Source organism: Plodia interpunctella, chromosome 1, assembly GCF_027563975.2.
Source record: "Plodia interpunctella isolate USDA-ARS_2022_Savannah chromosome 1, ilPloInte3.2, whole genome shotgun sequence".
Taxonomy (NCBI): Eukaryota; Metazoa; Arthropoda; class Insecta; order Lepidoptera; family Pyralidae; genus Plodia; species Plodia interpunctella.
Genome location: NC_071294.1, coordinates 4,306,754 through 4,323,209, shown reverse-complemented (window position 1 = coordinate 4,323,209; position 16,456 = coordinate 4,306,754). Strand labels below are relative to the sequence as shown.

Sequence of the window (16,456 nt, the reverse complement as noted above, 5' to 3'; positions counted from 1 at the left end):
GCTAAAAGTACCTAGTTCTGCATTAACACATATAGGTACACAACACAGAGCGCGTTTTTAGACATATGCCAATTGTTGGCAGATTGTGAACATAGATCACACGTCATAAAGTAAAAATATATACTTACTTTTATATATCTCGCAAGTCATACATGGATTAGATTAGTACAGGATAAAGAAGGTTGGCGAAAAAAAAGAGAGGCCAATGCTCAACAATGAGCAGAAAATGGCCGAGATGATGATGATAAGTACGTACCTGTGTAAATCTCGTATGCTGATTTGATCAACATAAAAACTGTTTTACTCAAATGAAGGGGCGAAGAGGAACTTTAAATGTTTTATAGCGGCCTCAACGTAAAAAATGTATTAGCTCAGTGTTAACACCAGCCCTTTCCTTCGTTAACAGCAAATTGTTTGCCCAATTAAAACTTTGTACAACAAACGAGCGCTTGAAAAACAAATGACTTTATGTTTATATTTTCCTTTAAAAATATTCTAAATGCACAGGCGAAATGCTTGCAAAACGACGGACTATTTTTAAGAGCTCTGTCGACTGTCGAGAGAAGACACGAGTAGGGTGCATGAATATCAAATAGATGAAGTTTTTAAGGACCTTTTGTGACGGAGACGGTCAATGACTCTCTCAATATGAAGTTAGGTGTTTCCAACGCTATCACGGATTTTTCAGATAAATTTTCATTTGGCTACTGAAATTGAAATATATTATGATAGGCATAAATCTTAATTTTTATATTCCGGTACGAAGAGAATAAAGTCACGTTTAAAATTCTTAGAAATAAGATTTAAAATAATACGTGCTTTGAAAATCACTAATAGATATAAACGGAATGAGGAATTTTTATTTTATGATTCTTAAACGATACGAGTAAATTTCAGCCATGGAAATGCAAAATATTTTCTATAATAAAAAATATTATGGTTTGAATGAAAACTTCCTCTGCTGCTGCGACAACTTGCGCACTCCGCCATAATGATAAGGTCCTACCTAAGTATATTAAGTATATTATTTTTAAGACACATTAGTGAGTTCGTGTAATGTCACATCTACGTATTTTTATAATCGTATTTCTCATGGCTGTGGGGAGTGGTCATCTCATGGAATGAAACACACACGAAATTTCCACTAGAAGGTAATTAATATTACCAGCATGAGTGCAAGTTTCCTTACAATGTTATAATGTTATGATAAAAACTACTTACAATGTTATGATAAAAACTACATACGTAAGTCAGACTCACGTAGCGTGCCAGTAGGATAATCTAGGATAATCAACACCGCGTATCTATTTCATTCATCCTTGTAGATAATTGAATTGAAATTTATCGATATTGAAATCTAAGGCACTCTACTTTGATCTCTATCCAGCGTCACTATCCCCTGCTTGATTTATGCAAGAATTAGTGTTATTTAACGACTCTGTAACTTACATAATTGCTTTGCTTTCCAGTTCGAGTTCTCGCATATCACTGGAGCAAACATTTCTCATGATTTCCAACGTATCATTCATATTTGTACGCGAAAGCATCGCTTTGTACCGACTAAAATGTTGCTCGTATTGTTATATGGATTCCACTTCGATGTGCAAACTTTACTACTTATTTGAAGAAGAAATATCGTTGGCGCTTTTAGAAGAACAGTTTCATAAGAAGCTCAAACAATACCTCTACATAGCACATTCGTTTTGGAAAAGCTAGTATGTATTTTAAGAATGAAATAAATTTAAAAGAAAATTTCACACAATAGAGTATCTTGAACTTATGGTTCATAGCCTAATCAAAGCAACAAAATTATGGAGTTATTCATAGCACAACAACGTCCAGACTATCTATAGTGGAAATTACGTTTCATTTCCGGCGCATGATTGAAGACCCGACCACTCCCCGCCACCCTCAACTTGGAGGTGCCACAGTACCTTAATTCATTACTATTCCAAAATTTTATATTGCGGATTTTGTTGTTGTTGAATTTTACTGATGGTTTCAATTTTTTCTAGTGGCGAATTAGTCTTTGTATGTATAATAAATGTTTATATGTTATTCCTCATAACCAATTACAATTTACAGCTAAATTTTAGTTCCAATAAAGAAGAAAAAATCTGAGTTAACTAAAATTTTTGGATGACATTGCTAATTTGCTTTTCGAATTAGAATCGCAATATACCAATAAGTTTCTTAAATGTATGATATATAAAACGTTAACTATCAAAACTTAAGGCTTTATCGCCATCATTATTCTACATGCCAGTGAAACCGAATGCAGCTCAATTGTCTAATTGGCTGCAGCCGATGCAGCGACAGTTATCGATAGTGTCCCGATGATGAGCCGTGGTTAAGCACACGTGGGCCGAGCATCCGTCACTGTCCGTACTTAATAGCGCTTACCACAGATTAAATTGTCGGCACCGAGCCGATATCGAGAGTATTGTAGACATTATCACTGACAAATTGCAAATTATCGTTATGTTTTATTATTATTTTTCTATTCAATGTTAGAACTACAATTTAGAATTATTTACGTATTCAAAACTAGGATCCATAAGTTTTCCGAAAAAATATTCCAACTTTTCTTTTTCCAAAATTATTAATTTATCAAAAAAGTAAACCACAATGGACGCCTCTTTAAAGTGTCTATTAATCCTTACTTTAGCGAAACTTCCAAGAAAAAATGCGAAGGGCTTTCTTGGGAGCAACTTTGTAAAGTTATATTCACAACTTACAGCTTGTTACTGGAGTTGTTGCTGGTTGAAATGAAAAAGCTAATAATATGACACGAAAAATATAATTAAGTAAGTATATGACAAAAATTAATGTTTACCTAAATGTGTCCTATACGTTAAATTGGCACTTTCATTAATTATTATGAAGCCGTATTTTTTTACTTAAAAAAATAAAAATAAATAACTTTGATTTGTTATTTCCTTTTTAGTTTTACCACTGGAGAGTAATTTCATCTATGTTTATTTTATTTTGTCATTTATTATTATATTTTATTTTTACTTAGAGCGAAATTGCATTTTCTGAGTCGTTGTAAAACACATAACTAAGTATAGCAAAAAGTGAACAGCTCTGAGCGCAGGTGCCAAAGTTAAAAAACATGAAAAGTATCGTATGCACTTTTCTCATTTTTCGTTGCATGAAATTTGCGCAAACGAACCTCGGTAGCATTCTTACTATTTTTATACAGTGGCAAATTTGTCATGTAAAATATTAGAATATTTTTGTAAATATTTATATGAAAGTACTCTTTTTGGGATGAAGACCACAAACACTTTCCACCATTTTGTTATTGCATAGTATGCAAATAAGTCCAACAAGACACATGTCATGCAAACGCTGCCGTCGCCAGATAGTTATCAAATATCGTCTATATACCAGTAACCAGCCAGATAATATGTTTATAAAATAATATTAAATATGGCAAATTGTTTTAGTTTGACTACTTAAGATTAGTAAAGTAAATATTGTAATCTGCGTTAGAATTTGTCGTGACTACACAAAAACTGGTAATAAATGTCAAAAACCGTAAGGTCGTAAGGTCGCCGTTTGCCGATAAGCGACAATTAGTAGCCCCTATCTTAATGAGAAATTTATTGATACCGTTGAAGGTAATTAAAGAAACTATTATGGCTAATTTCCACAAGTCCCGTCCCTAGAAACCAATTCTTCTTTCCGAGTCGCTGTGGCTATTTATATAATTTGAGACCAGTATGTGGCCACTTTAAAGGGTCTTTCTTCAGCCTAGCGAGTTCCTCCATGGTACAAGATATGGGACAATTAAGGCACGATAACAGGTGAGCCATTGACTGGACGGACACCACCGCAGTCGCAAAGGCTGTAGCTAGAGAAGCCCCATTTCACCTTGTTCTGCTTCGTTAGGATCCACTAAATTAGTTGCTTCTGATCGGTTTAAAAAAAGGGTAAGAAATATACGTGCTGTTTACCCAATTCATAATAAATCATTATAACTAAGTAGTGTAGACTGTAAAAGGTATCCCAATATACCTAAAAAAACCGAACGTTTGAGTTGAAATATGTTACTAACTAACAAATAATGGAAAAAAATTATATGATTCCCAAAAAAAATCTGTATTTTTGGAATAATAGCAATGTTTATCTGTGATAACTAAATAACAACTACACTGGTAACAAAATAAATAACAAATGGTTCGGATAGACTGCACATGAAGTCAGGTATTGAAACTAACAACTTAACGACATGAGAAATAGACTCGAGACACGGAGTCCCTAAAGAGCAATGTGAGTACTTATAAATTTCAAATCAATTTAATCTGGAATTTTAACCTAAAAATAATGTTGCATACTGGATGTTTGTTCTTGTCCCAAATGTGTCATTTTGAAACGAATGAATTTCAGAGATGGAAAATGTATATTTATAAATAGCAATTGTATGCAGGCATATCAGTTTCATTCAACCTGAAAAATACTTGAGTGAGGAGACTTTATTGATCATAAAAACATATTTTAGTTAAAATATTGTGTTCTCTCAATCTCATTTCACATTGACAGAATGAGACAAAACATATTGTAACTATTTTTCTAGCTATCTTAACGTATTTATTGGCGCTTTCAACTCTAAATAAGCAATGATTTAGTAACTTTTGTAAAACACTCAAAACGAGACAAGAGAAAAATGACATAAATTGGTTTAGCTCAGTAGCTACAGAAGAAAAGTGTTAACCGAGAAGTGACGATTAAAATGATTAACCTTCTAGAAGGCCAGGGTTGGTGTCGCCATTTGGAGTACGGCCAATGTTGTTCACCTACCCTCTATATCGGTACGGGAAGTAGATGAGAATAAAATGAATAGACATCGGACTGTCGCGCGATTTGTATGACTATTTTATTTTTAGACTTTTGTATTAGTCATTAAAACGGGCGATGATCAATATATCCTGAGTTTCTGATTAGTATTTTAATGTGAGAAATTGAACAAGCTTTATATTCGTTGTTAATTATTTTTGTATAGGTTGTGTTTTCTCTATGTCTATATATATTCCAATATATATTCCAGTCTATATATCTATGTATATATTCCAAACGAGGGCCTAAATAATTTGAACTTGTTGATTAGATTCAAGAAATTGTAGTTATAATTATTTAATCTTAGGGCCTAAATAATAATAACTGGAATTTATTGAATATATAAAGACTAATAAAAAAGCAATGGTGAAATAAATACAAAATATCATACTCAGTTGCCGTCGTAATAATATTCATATATTTTTAGCATAGCTTTTCTTAGGGAAGTGAATTAGCTACTATGAAATCTAAATCACTTACCTAATTCACTTACAGGTAAATCAAAATACACCAAAAAAACTAGTTGTTTAAATTTCCTATTTAGTCTTCTAGCAGCAAGCTTAATAACTTACTCGGTTCTTAGTGTAACTAAATCACTGTTGTCCTAATCTAAGCAGCTATTTAGAATTCAGGAAGCTCGCGTACACACGCTAAGCTTGTAATTAGTTATTTAGCATGATTTATTTATGTGGATTTGTTGTTGTTAAAAATAATAGTGAGATGAAAACAATCGAGAATCGAGAGGGAATTGAAACCGATTTGTTGATAAGAGTTCTTACTACTCTCTAATGAAAATACTGTACATCAGCATAAGACGTAAAGGGATGAAATAACTAGGCCGAACTGACATGATCTCGATAGCTCAGTGGTTAAGAGCACTGTCCCGGTTAGACAAAGGCGTACATGGGTTCCACTCGAATGCAGTTTTTTTTTTTTTCATTGTATTATTATTCACTTATTACTTTTGCCCCTAAATCCTCTCATATTTATTTCGTGAATATCCCCTGTGTACAGACATGGTCCAGTTACAATTTTATTATACTTAAGTTGAGTTAGTATCCCATAACACAAGTTTCGAACTTACTTTGGGGCTAACTCAATCTGTGTGATTTTTGTCCTTAAATATTTTTTTTTATAAGTAAAGACTTATTTATTAATAGCTCGGAGTGAAATTCAATAATAGGTGAGCGTCTTTGCTGCGTTGACAGTCGTACTTGAAAATAACTCGATGAAAATAGAAAATTCCGTTCATTGCGTTAAACTGAGAGCACAAATATAGTTGGTATGCGTCTGCTGTGATGTCTTCTTTGTTGCCAATAAACTTGAACGATAGTAAACAAACACGTGACCTAGTTTCAAATTATCTTGTTTACCATCAACCATTAGTCGTTTGTTATTTATAATATGCTAAAAGTGTCAACTTTATTTTTTATTTTATAGTCATGTTTAACAATTTTATACATAGGTCTTTTATATTCGTAAAATATTTATCAAAGCATATTTTCAATAGGAGCTGCGATGCGAACATGTTATTTTTGAGCATACAATAAAAAAACACAGAAAGTTTAATAAAATTTACATCATCAGCACCAACATCTTGCATAAAAATTTGAATGATAAAAACAGAAATCCGCCATTTTGCATTAGAACTAGTCAGTACCTATTTAGCGTGACAACTTGTAGACATAAAAAGAACTCGTTAGTAGAATTACTCCCACTTTTTACACTAGTCTTATTTCTAGTACTTGTAGATTAAAACTTTAATTTGATAAGAGCTGCAGATCTGCTGCTACTTTGCTGATAAATAAAATCTGTGCAACTACCTATGAAGGATGGTGCAGACTGCAGACCAAATGCGTAATTGTGTGCGTTTATTGTATCGAATTTTAATGCAGGCGTACACGTGACAACTTAGCTAGCCAACATTTCATACAATAAACGCGCACCGCTATGTATTACAAATTCAGTCTGCACCTTTATACTTAGACAGTATAGTTAATAACATACTTCCAAACTAATATTATTTTCTGACTTTCTGTCTGTGACGCTTACACCGCGCATCGCTGGGCCGATTTCGATGAAATTTGGATTATATAATTGTAGGAAACCGCGGACGTACCCACGGGCTACAACTTATTTTTTTAGCTACGATACCAATTTTTATCTCAGCTCATATACTTTTTCTTTCTCAATGGTATAAAAAGAAAATATAAATAAATGACTTACCTTATATCATAATCGAAGAATTTTTAAGCTGCTTGGTTGAAGAAAACTATTCACCCACATACATAATTGTTCACTATTATAATTATAAAGTCAAAACTGAATTAGCAACAGTTTATATCTACAACGAACCTTATTAGGCACTTTTAATATTGAGAATAACAATTAACTAGAGAAATAACGGAAAAGCAGTAGCTAATTACGAAATTCTAAAATTTTCTATGAAAATTTAATGTTAGATCGAAAAGTTTTATTAATTACTGTCATACACTGACGCGGTTGCGGACCTGTAACAATTGAAATTAATAACGTTACTTTGTTTTATAGATAATAAATTAATTAAAATAAAGAATATTACAGAAACTAACTAAGGGATAACTTGTACCACAGAGTTTCGCTATCATCCGAATTTCCTAACTGTCACTGGATGGCGGGGTAGGTAGTCGTAAAAATCATGACAGATGCCTTTTGGCGACTTGAATAAAATCTGACACCAGTGTTAGCAATAACACACTCGATATGATAATGATCCGATTTCGAGATATAAAGTTAAGAATATTCCAGATTTTATTCAACCGGTGTATGCTACAAAAATCATCTTTTTAAATGATAAAAGTTTTTCATGACAATAAAGGAAAACAACATATTATTATATATTTATTATTATTTATTTATTACAAAATATATTTTAAGACTAAGTAATTATTTTGACCCAAGCAAAGTTTCTAGAGATTTTCCTATTTCACCAGACTCTTACAAAATAGAAAATCAATGAGTATCCGAACACCCTTTCCGATCACATTCACATTACAGCATTTTCCTTGTTTACCATCCTCAGCCGAACTGCGGATGTGACGCAGCGGAATCCACACAAATACATATAAAAATATATACAGGGTGTAAATTTTGATAATATGCTCCGTACAGTCAACGTTAAAGCTACTAGTGATTATGCAAAGTGGAGACGAAAAAGTAGGAAAGCAGACCCTGGGCTCCGACACTCAAGGGCTGTGGAAGAAACCAGGAACACGCTCAAAGAGAGAGAGCTAAGCTATAAAAAATCACAGCTATCAATAAAATTTAGTGAAAAAAATAGAATAGTATTTTGACTTTGAATACTACAAATACATTAATACATTTTTGCTACAGATTTCGTTAGAAACCTCGTACCCAAAACAGCAGCGGTTTAGATGATGTTTAAAAAAACATAATGTATACGTACATCCGCGTTCACATATCTGGCCTGCAATATCATTGATATCACAATAGCCTTACATAATAGAGGATCAACGTCTAAAAGAAATGCAAAAAAGTGCTCATCAATCTTCGCCGTGCAAAAAGTAACAGACACTTGATTTATCTATTTGAATATTAGCTCACCATGATATTTAAGTAGGTCGGCAAAAATGCTCCAATGGATATCGGGGATAGTGGCCAAAAATCCTTGTATCCGTAGATTAGGTAGCATTGACTATATTCTATTATCAGACAAATGGATATAGCTCGTGATTTTCCTTTGGTCTACACGAACCATTTACGAATATATATTTTTCCTAACAGAGACAACGATGAGATCAGAGTCTCGACGATTGTCAAAGTAATTCTACGAAGCTTTGTTTCCAACTTTACAAGTGATGTGATGTGGTATCAAAAGGTAAATAAAAATAACACCGAATGAATCTTAGGTGACCTTATTTATAAATAAGAGCATAGTAGTAGGTCTACTCTCTAACAAAAGCATTAAAACACCAACCCACCATAAACATCCTATAAATAATATATATAATATTTATGCCTAGATCACAAGCCGCTTACACTCGATACTAGCGCAGTGAGAGTATAAGCAGATGATAGTCTACTTATGTACTTAAGCACCGTAAAGGTTTCACAAGAAACTCTCGTCATGGAAACCGTTGGTCTTGCAAAATAAGAAAATAAAGCAAAATAAGTGCGTTCGAGTGCGTGGAAAGATACAATAGCAATATATTGAGTTGTACTTAAAAACGAATGGGCAATAATAATTTTGCTTTTATATCGTGCTGATGCCTCTTTAGGGAATCTAATAAATACCTATGTAATTGTTATTCAGAATCAAGAGCGTACTGTCCCTGATTGTTGGATATTTAATAAGCATCGAAAGACTTTTTATGGGTAAATTCTAATTTATTTTGAAATGTAATAATACTCATTTCTGATAATGTACATTCTATATTTTAACGTTTATCTTGCATGCAATGTGGATCTGAAAATTTTTGAAAATTATTTTCGCATTTTGAGTTTCATAATTGTTATACTTAACTACCCAACATTTATATTATTACACAAGTTTTAACATTACACCGTTTGCTCCAATCTTTATTTCCGGAGCAATAGTAGATCCATAGGCGACCAAGTTTGTACAAATGTCCTAAAACTAGTTACTAACACTAATATACCATCCATAATAGCAATGACGTAACTGATTGGCTGCGTCGGTCGCAAGTGCGCCGAGGCGACACTGTCTAACTAGCTTTGTAGCACCGAGCCCAATTAGAGGGGAGAGGAAATTGCATCCCGAGAGACAGTTCTCAAATTGTCCAAACGTCAGCACATCGGCACACTAAAGTGACAATTCATTTGAACGAACTAGTGCTTAGAGCCCACGAGAAAAACTGTGAGATTAAATAACGAATGATGTATCGACTGTAGATTGTAAGTAACTTTTATATTTATCATGATAATACTAGTCCGGCTATTTTTGCTTGTCTTACACTTTAACTACTCAGCTACAACCAATTTTCTTGAAATTTTGCTTAAATATGGTTACAATTACGGAGGAGGAATATATATCCTTCTATTAATAAACCCTATTAAATACATTTTATCCCAGAAAGATCTTACTGTTCCCGCAGGACATTGTCGCAGGAAAAGACGACAAGTTAGTATTCATTAAATGCGGCGCTTCTAGGATCTGTTCTTGTAAGAATTTTGGAACTAGAATGATAAGTGCCTAAGTGCTAATAAATTTTGTCTCTATATTTTTTCAAATTTCAACCGTACAAAAGTATTAATTTGAGCTAATTAAAATGTATATATTTTAATAATTACTACGTAGATGGTTTTATCATGAACCCTATAAATTTGATTTTCCTTCCTAATGTTTAATTGAAACGGGACGTCTTCCAAAAACATTGATCCACGCACGTGACGGAGGTGTGGGAGATCCTCAGATAGCGACGTGAATTCACTCACTCTCAATTATTTTGTCGCAAAATTCGTGACTTGAAAATGCTATTTTTGTTTTCCTGGAAAAGATCTTATTGAACTCTGAAATAAGATTTCAGCTAGATAGGTATAATAGAGATTGGTAGATTCTAAATTGTTTTCAGTGTCCATAAAGTTAATTTACTAAATGTTGGCGCTATTTAACAACGCTACAAATTTAAAATTATTATTATCTTTGGTGAGACGTTAACGATTTCCCAACATTATCCATTATCCAAGATATTTCAAAAATATTTTGTGACCGAAAGATGTGTGCTACTGTCGGCGTTTGGCATCAAGCCAGTGCTGTCTTCACCCTTGTGACAACTTTTATAAGACATGGGAAACGCAGCTTTTACTCCATGTATTCGAAAACTAAAATTTTAAAAGTCTTTCGCTTTAGATATATCTTCCAAAACTCGACCCAATACTAACGACGCAATTACAATTTTTATTTCAAACTACTCAGACTAAATGCCGCATGCTTTCGAAATTAATAAAACAAAAATGCAAGAAAATTTAAATAAATTGTTTTTCAAAGTAGCTTGCTTACCTGTCGTACCCAATTAACGTCGGCTCGAGGCTCGTCTTGAGCCAGGATCATTAAGAAGCAGGTGCGAGCGTAAAGCTGCGACGATGTCGTCCAAAATTGGCGGAAAGATAAATGAAAATTGCACAAACTTGGATATAAAATAGTGCAGAACGCAAGGTGGTCGCGGTTAGCGCACCTCAGCGCTAGTTCGCGAGATATCGTTGCAGCGATGCACAGGGGAATGTTCGGGCGACGCGAGCCGCCCGCTTGCCTCCGAGCGACTGCCGCCCGGGCCGCCGCCCGCCCCGCCCGCACGCAGCACGCGCCGCCTGCACCGGCGCCACGCAAGTCTTGCACCACCACGGCCACGCGCTAGTTGCCTACCGCGAGGCTGGGAACTCGTTGCGGGTTCACGCACCACGCGAAATCGATGTATTCTGCCAGGAGCCGTCGGGAGCCGCGGGGGTGAGGGCACGCACCGCGCGGCGCGGGGCGCGGTCCTGCGCGCTGCGTCACACATCTGTCTCGACGCTTTCTTGCGTGCTCCCGCAGGCATCTGCAGAGACGCGCTGACTCGCCGCGTCGCCTCCGTCACATTGCGACGGTGTTAATGCCCTCAATCTTCAGTTTTCACATTAAGCCACCACAATGAAAAATTAAACATTTTACTTTAATTACACCTCACCAAGTTTAAAACGAGATTGCGAGGTATTCGGCCCATAAAATTGTTATTACCAGGTAGGTATATTTTTAATAGCCAACATCCAACCAAACAGGAAACATTTTGGGCTCCATCTCGGTGATTGGATTTGTTGTGAAATTACTTCATAAATATATATAAGTGAATGTGACATAAATCTGATTGAGTTTGTTAGGACGAAGCCGCCGCGACTAGGTTTTACTGTAGTTTTATATTTTCCTTCACCCGAAGAGGTGAAACTATATGAGTTTCAGTACTTATGTAACTTATGCTGAATAAATTGTGCTGAAATAATGAAACAACTTCTACGAATAGGTACCACGCACGCGAATCAAATTCTATTGCAGTCACTGAGATGTGTCGTTCTGTGGGTAGGTACCTAATGGTTGAATTTAGCATAGTTCTGTAATCTGCTACCTACAAAAAAACTATTTAAAAATAAAAGAAAAATGAAAATAGATAAAAAAACCGTCCATAACCCATCCATACACAACCATTTCACAGATGACCCGTAGAACTTCGCATACTGGCCAAATTCTTTGATCAGCAATAAATAAAACTATGATGTAGTTCAATAAAATTGTATTGACTTTTTTCAAATTTACAATAAAAATAAAAATCAATTTTCATATTATAATCGGCGGGAATATTTGTATCTATGATTGTGAAAAAATATTTTACATTATGGAATTCAAAATTACATTTTTTTTGTTGGTTGCCAATGCAACATCAATCCTGAACACACACCTACAATTTACAAATACGCAATTTGAATATTCTATCAACACCTATATTTATAATGATGGTTTGCCACGTCATCATCTGTTTCCGTTACGCTTGTTGTATCGTGCATTTGTCAACCCTTAAGTATGCTTTCATCTCAGCTCACTGGACATCATTCATCATAGCATAGTTCCAATGAATGTATACGATCTTTTATACGAATACCAACGTCTTGATGGCTTCCTGAAATCATCAATTGTTGCGAGCCGACAGAATAGATACTTTATGTAATAAGTTTATACGCCAAAGATTCATGCACCATTTGAATACCAATCAATCCCTACGCTTATGCTGGTAGAAAACTGCTAAGTTCTTGTCATTAGTAAAAAATCTCTTCAGGAATTCTGCTGTTGCACCTTAGCTGGCCAAGTTTTTATCCCTCAAGCGTCCCGTATCCTTCCACCATCCTTACATATTATAAAACAACGTCCTCTGCCGCGTCTCTGTCTGTCAGCGATAAACTCAAAAACGACTGAGGTTTTACCAATAGATAGTGTGATTCCAGAGGAAGGTTCCAGAGGTGTATAATTTATTCTATTTTTACCCAAGCGAAGTCGGGACGGGCCGCTAGTAACTAATAGTTATGAATTACTAAATTGATTTGGTGGCTATATTTAGAATCTTCTCCAAAACATGAAGCTCGCTAAGCTCCATTCTGAGTCCATAAAAGAACCTTAATGGAGGTCTAAAAACGCTAATTGCAATTAATGGGGACAGTGTAGACTGAGCTCGTAAAAAATTGCTGTCGCAGAGTCCAATCAAACCGATCGTTTACTATAATCGTATACTGATACGTTTGCTTAAACCTTTACCAAGCAAATGTTTTAAATGTTGTCTAGGTAATATCTACTTGAAACTCATTGCAAATTGGACCACAGAACACTCAAAAGATGCTGTGGTCCTATTATTTTTAAGCCCTTAGTTCACATATGGTCCACTAGTTGGACCACTGCCCGGGTTTGACAATTCTTAATATTTGTGTTTCAATTAATCGATCATCAGAACTCTTTTTATTATACTAGCGAACTAGCCCGGCTTCGCACGTGGTCATTTATGTATGAATAAACTATGACAAACTGCATCAAAATCCGTTCCATGATTTAAAATTACAAACAGACAGACGCGTAACAAAGTCGCCGGACTTTATTTTATACTGTGCAGTATTTAAATAATAAAAGTCACATAAAAGCTATGAATTTATTAGGTACATCAAGTTGTTGGTAGAACTAGATGAACACCGCATTATTGTACATGTAAACTTGTGTATTTACTTAGGTGTGTATAATCTAAACAGAAAACCATCGACAAATTTCACGTACTTATTACCCAAGTTTCAAAACTTACGGCAAGACCTGGACTTGCTCCAGATAAGATACGTACAATATAGTAACGGAACACTTATGAGTTCTGTATAGCAACGAATGAGAAATTTATCTGCTTGTTATTATATATGAAAATATAAATGTAATTTTTTTCATGTAAAAGATAAGAATTATTAATGTTATTTAATAAAACTATTCATCTTCTTTCTTCTTCTTTTTCTTTTTTTTCTTTTTCTTCTTGCCTTCAGGTAGTGGCGGACCTTTAAATCTCAATGTCAACTGGAGAATACGCTCTGCTTCACGTACACCACTAAGTCGAGCCCCCGACACGGTCGCAAAATGTCCCGGAACCGTAGCTTCTCCAGCAAACAACAAGATGGGTGGTACCGGTTCGCCCGGACCTGGCAAAGGACAGGCCAAGGCACGTTGTGCAGTGCCATCAGAACAATTACAGTCGTAGGAGTAAGCACCACAGAAAAATGGATCAGATGTCCAATGTGATCGCAATATTGTACAAGGATACGGTATACACGCATTCCCTGTGGAATACCGAAGCAAGGAAGTTATACCTTCAGCTATGTCCCTGTCACAAAGACCCTCCATCGCCAAGGCTTCCTGACCGACGACCCAAGCACACATGACATGTTTGCTATTGGGAACAGGTTGTATAGCTGTGATTCCACTCGTCCAGTCGCAACGACCTAAACTATTTACACAATATTTAAAATCCAAATTCCCTTTATGCCAAAACCAAAAGGGCCTGCAATATTCTAGATATATTTTATTGCAATATCCATATCCAAGACATCGCATTGCGTCTATTTTCGAAGCTGGCAGAGCCGGGCAGAATAACTTGACTGAGTTAGCTCGTAGGACGCCAAGAGAAACTGTTATGATAACGTAGTCTGCAGGAAATTCTTCTCCATCATTTGCTTTGACTGTAGCTCTGTAACCTGACTTCTGACTGGTTCCCCAATAAATACAGTCTACAGGCTTGCAGTATCGTATGGAACCTTCAGGAATTTGGCGCAATAATGGAGCAAGTATGCCGACTAATCCGAGCGGGACGCGCACCTCGCCCCCGGGCATGTTCATGAAACAGCCGCAATGATCAGCACACAGCATGGCAGTGTCGTCTCCACAGCGAGCACTGAGCATGTGCGCGAGCCCGAACATAATCCTGGCGGCATCGTGTTGCTGCTCCGTTGGATATTCGTGTAATTCTTGTTGAATTCTGAGACTCATGAAATTAATCAATGATCCCTGTTGCTTGTTCCCACCAAGGCAATATATTTGTGCAGCTTCCTCTTCGATTTGACGAAATTTATGGTACGCCGTGACGGTAGGTGGAAAAGGCATATTTCCCGTGACAATCCTGTTGAAGAGCCCTCGCGCGTGTTCCGCGCCGGGCACTCCGGGGCGAGGTGGGTCCTCGGTGGCCGACAGCGTATACACAGGATGAGTGAAACAATTATCCGGTTTCCAGGTCGAACCGAGCTCTGCTACAATGTCGCCGAGCCAGCATGAATGAATCCTTCCCCCAGGTCTGAAATTGAAATTATTTTATGTAGATAAAATTGTAGTACTATTGCACACAAATAACTTAATGAAATGAAATTCAATTCAAATCATTTATTGCAACTCCAATCCATATTGTACTACAGATTTTCTACAAATAGGTACAATACAAACCCTGTTGGGCGTTATGCATTATTGAAGAGAGGAACAGTCAAAATATGGCCTAAAATGGCATAATTTCGTCATCTGGAGTGCAATGCCGGCTCCTACGAGTATGACCACACGGGGCTCGAGGTAACACTTTTCAAATCGCATCAGAATTACCTTTCGTAAGCCTCGAGCACCGTGATATTGTTAATGCCGCGTTGAGACAGCCTGGCGGCCGCGGAGAGCCCCGCCATGCCCGCCCCGACTATGACCACGCGGGGCTCGGGGAAACATTTCTCCGGGTCCATGGGCGCCACCGCGCACAACCCACGGTCTTCCAAGTCCACCGAGCAGTCGTACACTGCTGGAGCTTTCTCGGTCGTGTAACTAACAATCACAATTATCAAGTAATTTAGAAGGTTGATGTTGAAAGAATTATTGTTATATTTATAAGTCAGGTTTATGAACAGGTAGGCGGCACATAAACTAAGGCTTAAATAAACGGATATTGCTACGGAAATCTGGCCAGTATTTAAAAAATCTTGTAACTTAAAAGTATACTTTCTCAAATATACTGAACAAACTGATTTGAAAAAATATATACACAGGTAACTATAGTTCAAACTTACCATCGTGTTAGTAATCTCGGCCATCTTCGAGTAATAACCGAGATTACGCCACTTATTAATTTCATATGAATTCAAAAAAACAATAATTTCTACGGACACATTAATTTACCAAATTACAACATTTTACCGAATGAAAAATACACTATTTGTCTTGACATTACTATGACAGGAGATTTCATTAGAAGTAAAAAACATGGAAAAAAACAATGCCTCGAAGAGAAAAATAACAAAGGTGAAGAAACTCGCCTTTTCTTAAAAGTCTAGGAGACTATGCGAAGGATTTATTCTAAATATTTAGTCCATACTTCTTACAGTCGTATTTCTCATGACTGAGAGCCGTGGTCATTAAGTGGAATGAAACACACAAAAAGACTCTCTTGGCAATACTGACTATTTAAGTGGTGTGCTATTGCCAAGTCCATTTCACACACTAGATGATAAATTATCAACAGGGTGTCTATCGTTCGTAAACTTATTTTAAATACAATTAAGTACATTTTATTTTCTTCTCTTATTG

The 16,456-nt window shown here is 35.9% G+C and overlaps 2 protein-coding genes across 3 annotated transcripts in view; both read right to left on the bottom strand.

Moving 5' to 3' along the window:
- Nucleotides 1-11,561, bottom strand: part of LOC128671200 (inactive dipeptidyl peptidase 10) — an 85,010-nt gene extending 73,449 nt beyond the window's left edge. Inside the window, exons 1-2 of the mRNA XM_053747505.2 lie at nt 10,862-11,561; nt 7,069-7,352 (exon numbers count right to left, since the gene is read on the bottom strand). The gene's annotated coding sequence lies outside the window, so the exon portion shown is untranslated. The remainder of the gene's footprint in view (nt 1-7,068; nt 7,353-10,861) is intronic.
- Nucleotides 11,562-13,506: 1,945 nt separating this feature from the next.
- On the bottom strand, nt 13,507-16,342 carry LOC128671212 (peroxisomal N(1)-acetyl-spermine/spermidine oxidase-like). 2 transcript variants are annotated; one of them, XM_053747536.2, is made up of 3 exons: nt 15,940-16,342; nt 15,488-15,697; nt 13,507-15,191 (listed from the first exon to the last, which is right to left on the bottom strand). In XM_053747536.2, exons 1-3 carry the CDS (start codon nt 16,002-16,004, stop codon nt 13,838-13,840), a joined length of 1,629 nt encoding a protein of 542 aa, XP_053603511.1. In that variant the 5' UTR covers nt 16,005-16,342; the 3' UTR covers nt 13,507-13,837. The 2 variants fall into 2 exon arrangements, with proteins under 2 accessions (XP_053603511.1, XP_053603503.1); XM_053747528.2 differs by having other exon boundaries at nt 15,488-16,342.
- Nucleotides 16,343-16,456: the final 114 nt, after the last annotated feature.

Coding starts and splice junctions, on each gene's coding strand:
- LOC128671212 (XM_053747528.2), bottom strand. CDS start 15,963: ATGGCCGAGATTACTAACACGATGGTAAGTTTGAACTATAGTTACCTG. Junction 15,192..15,487: donor GTGCTCGAGGCTTACGAAAG/GTAATTCTGATG, acceptor TTTCAATTTCAG/ACCTGGGGGAAGGATTCATT.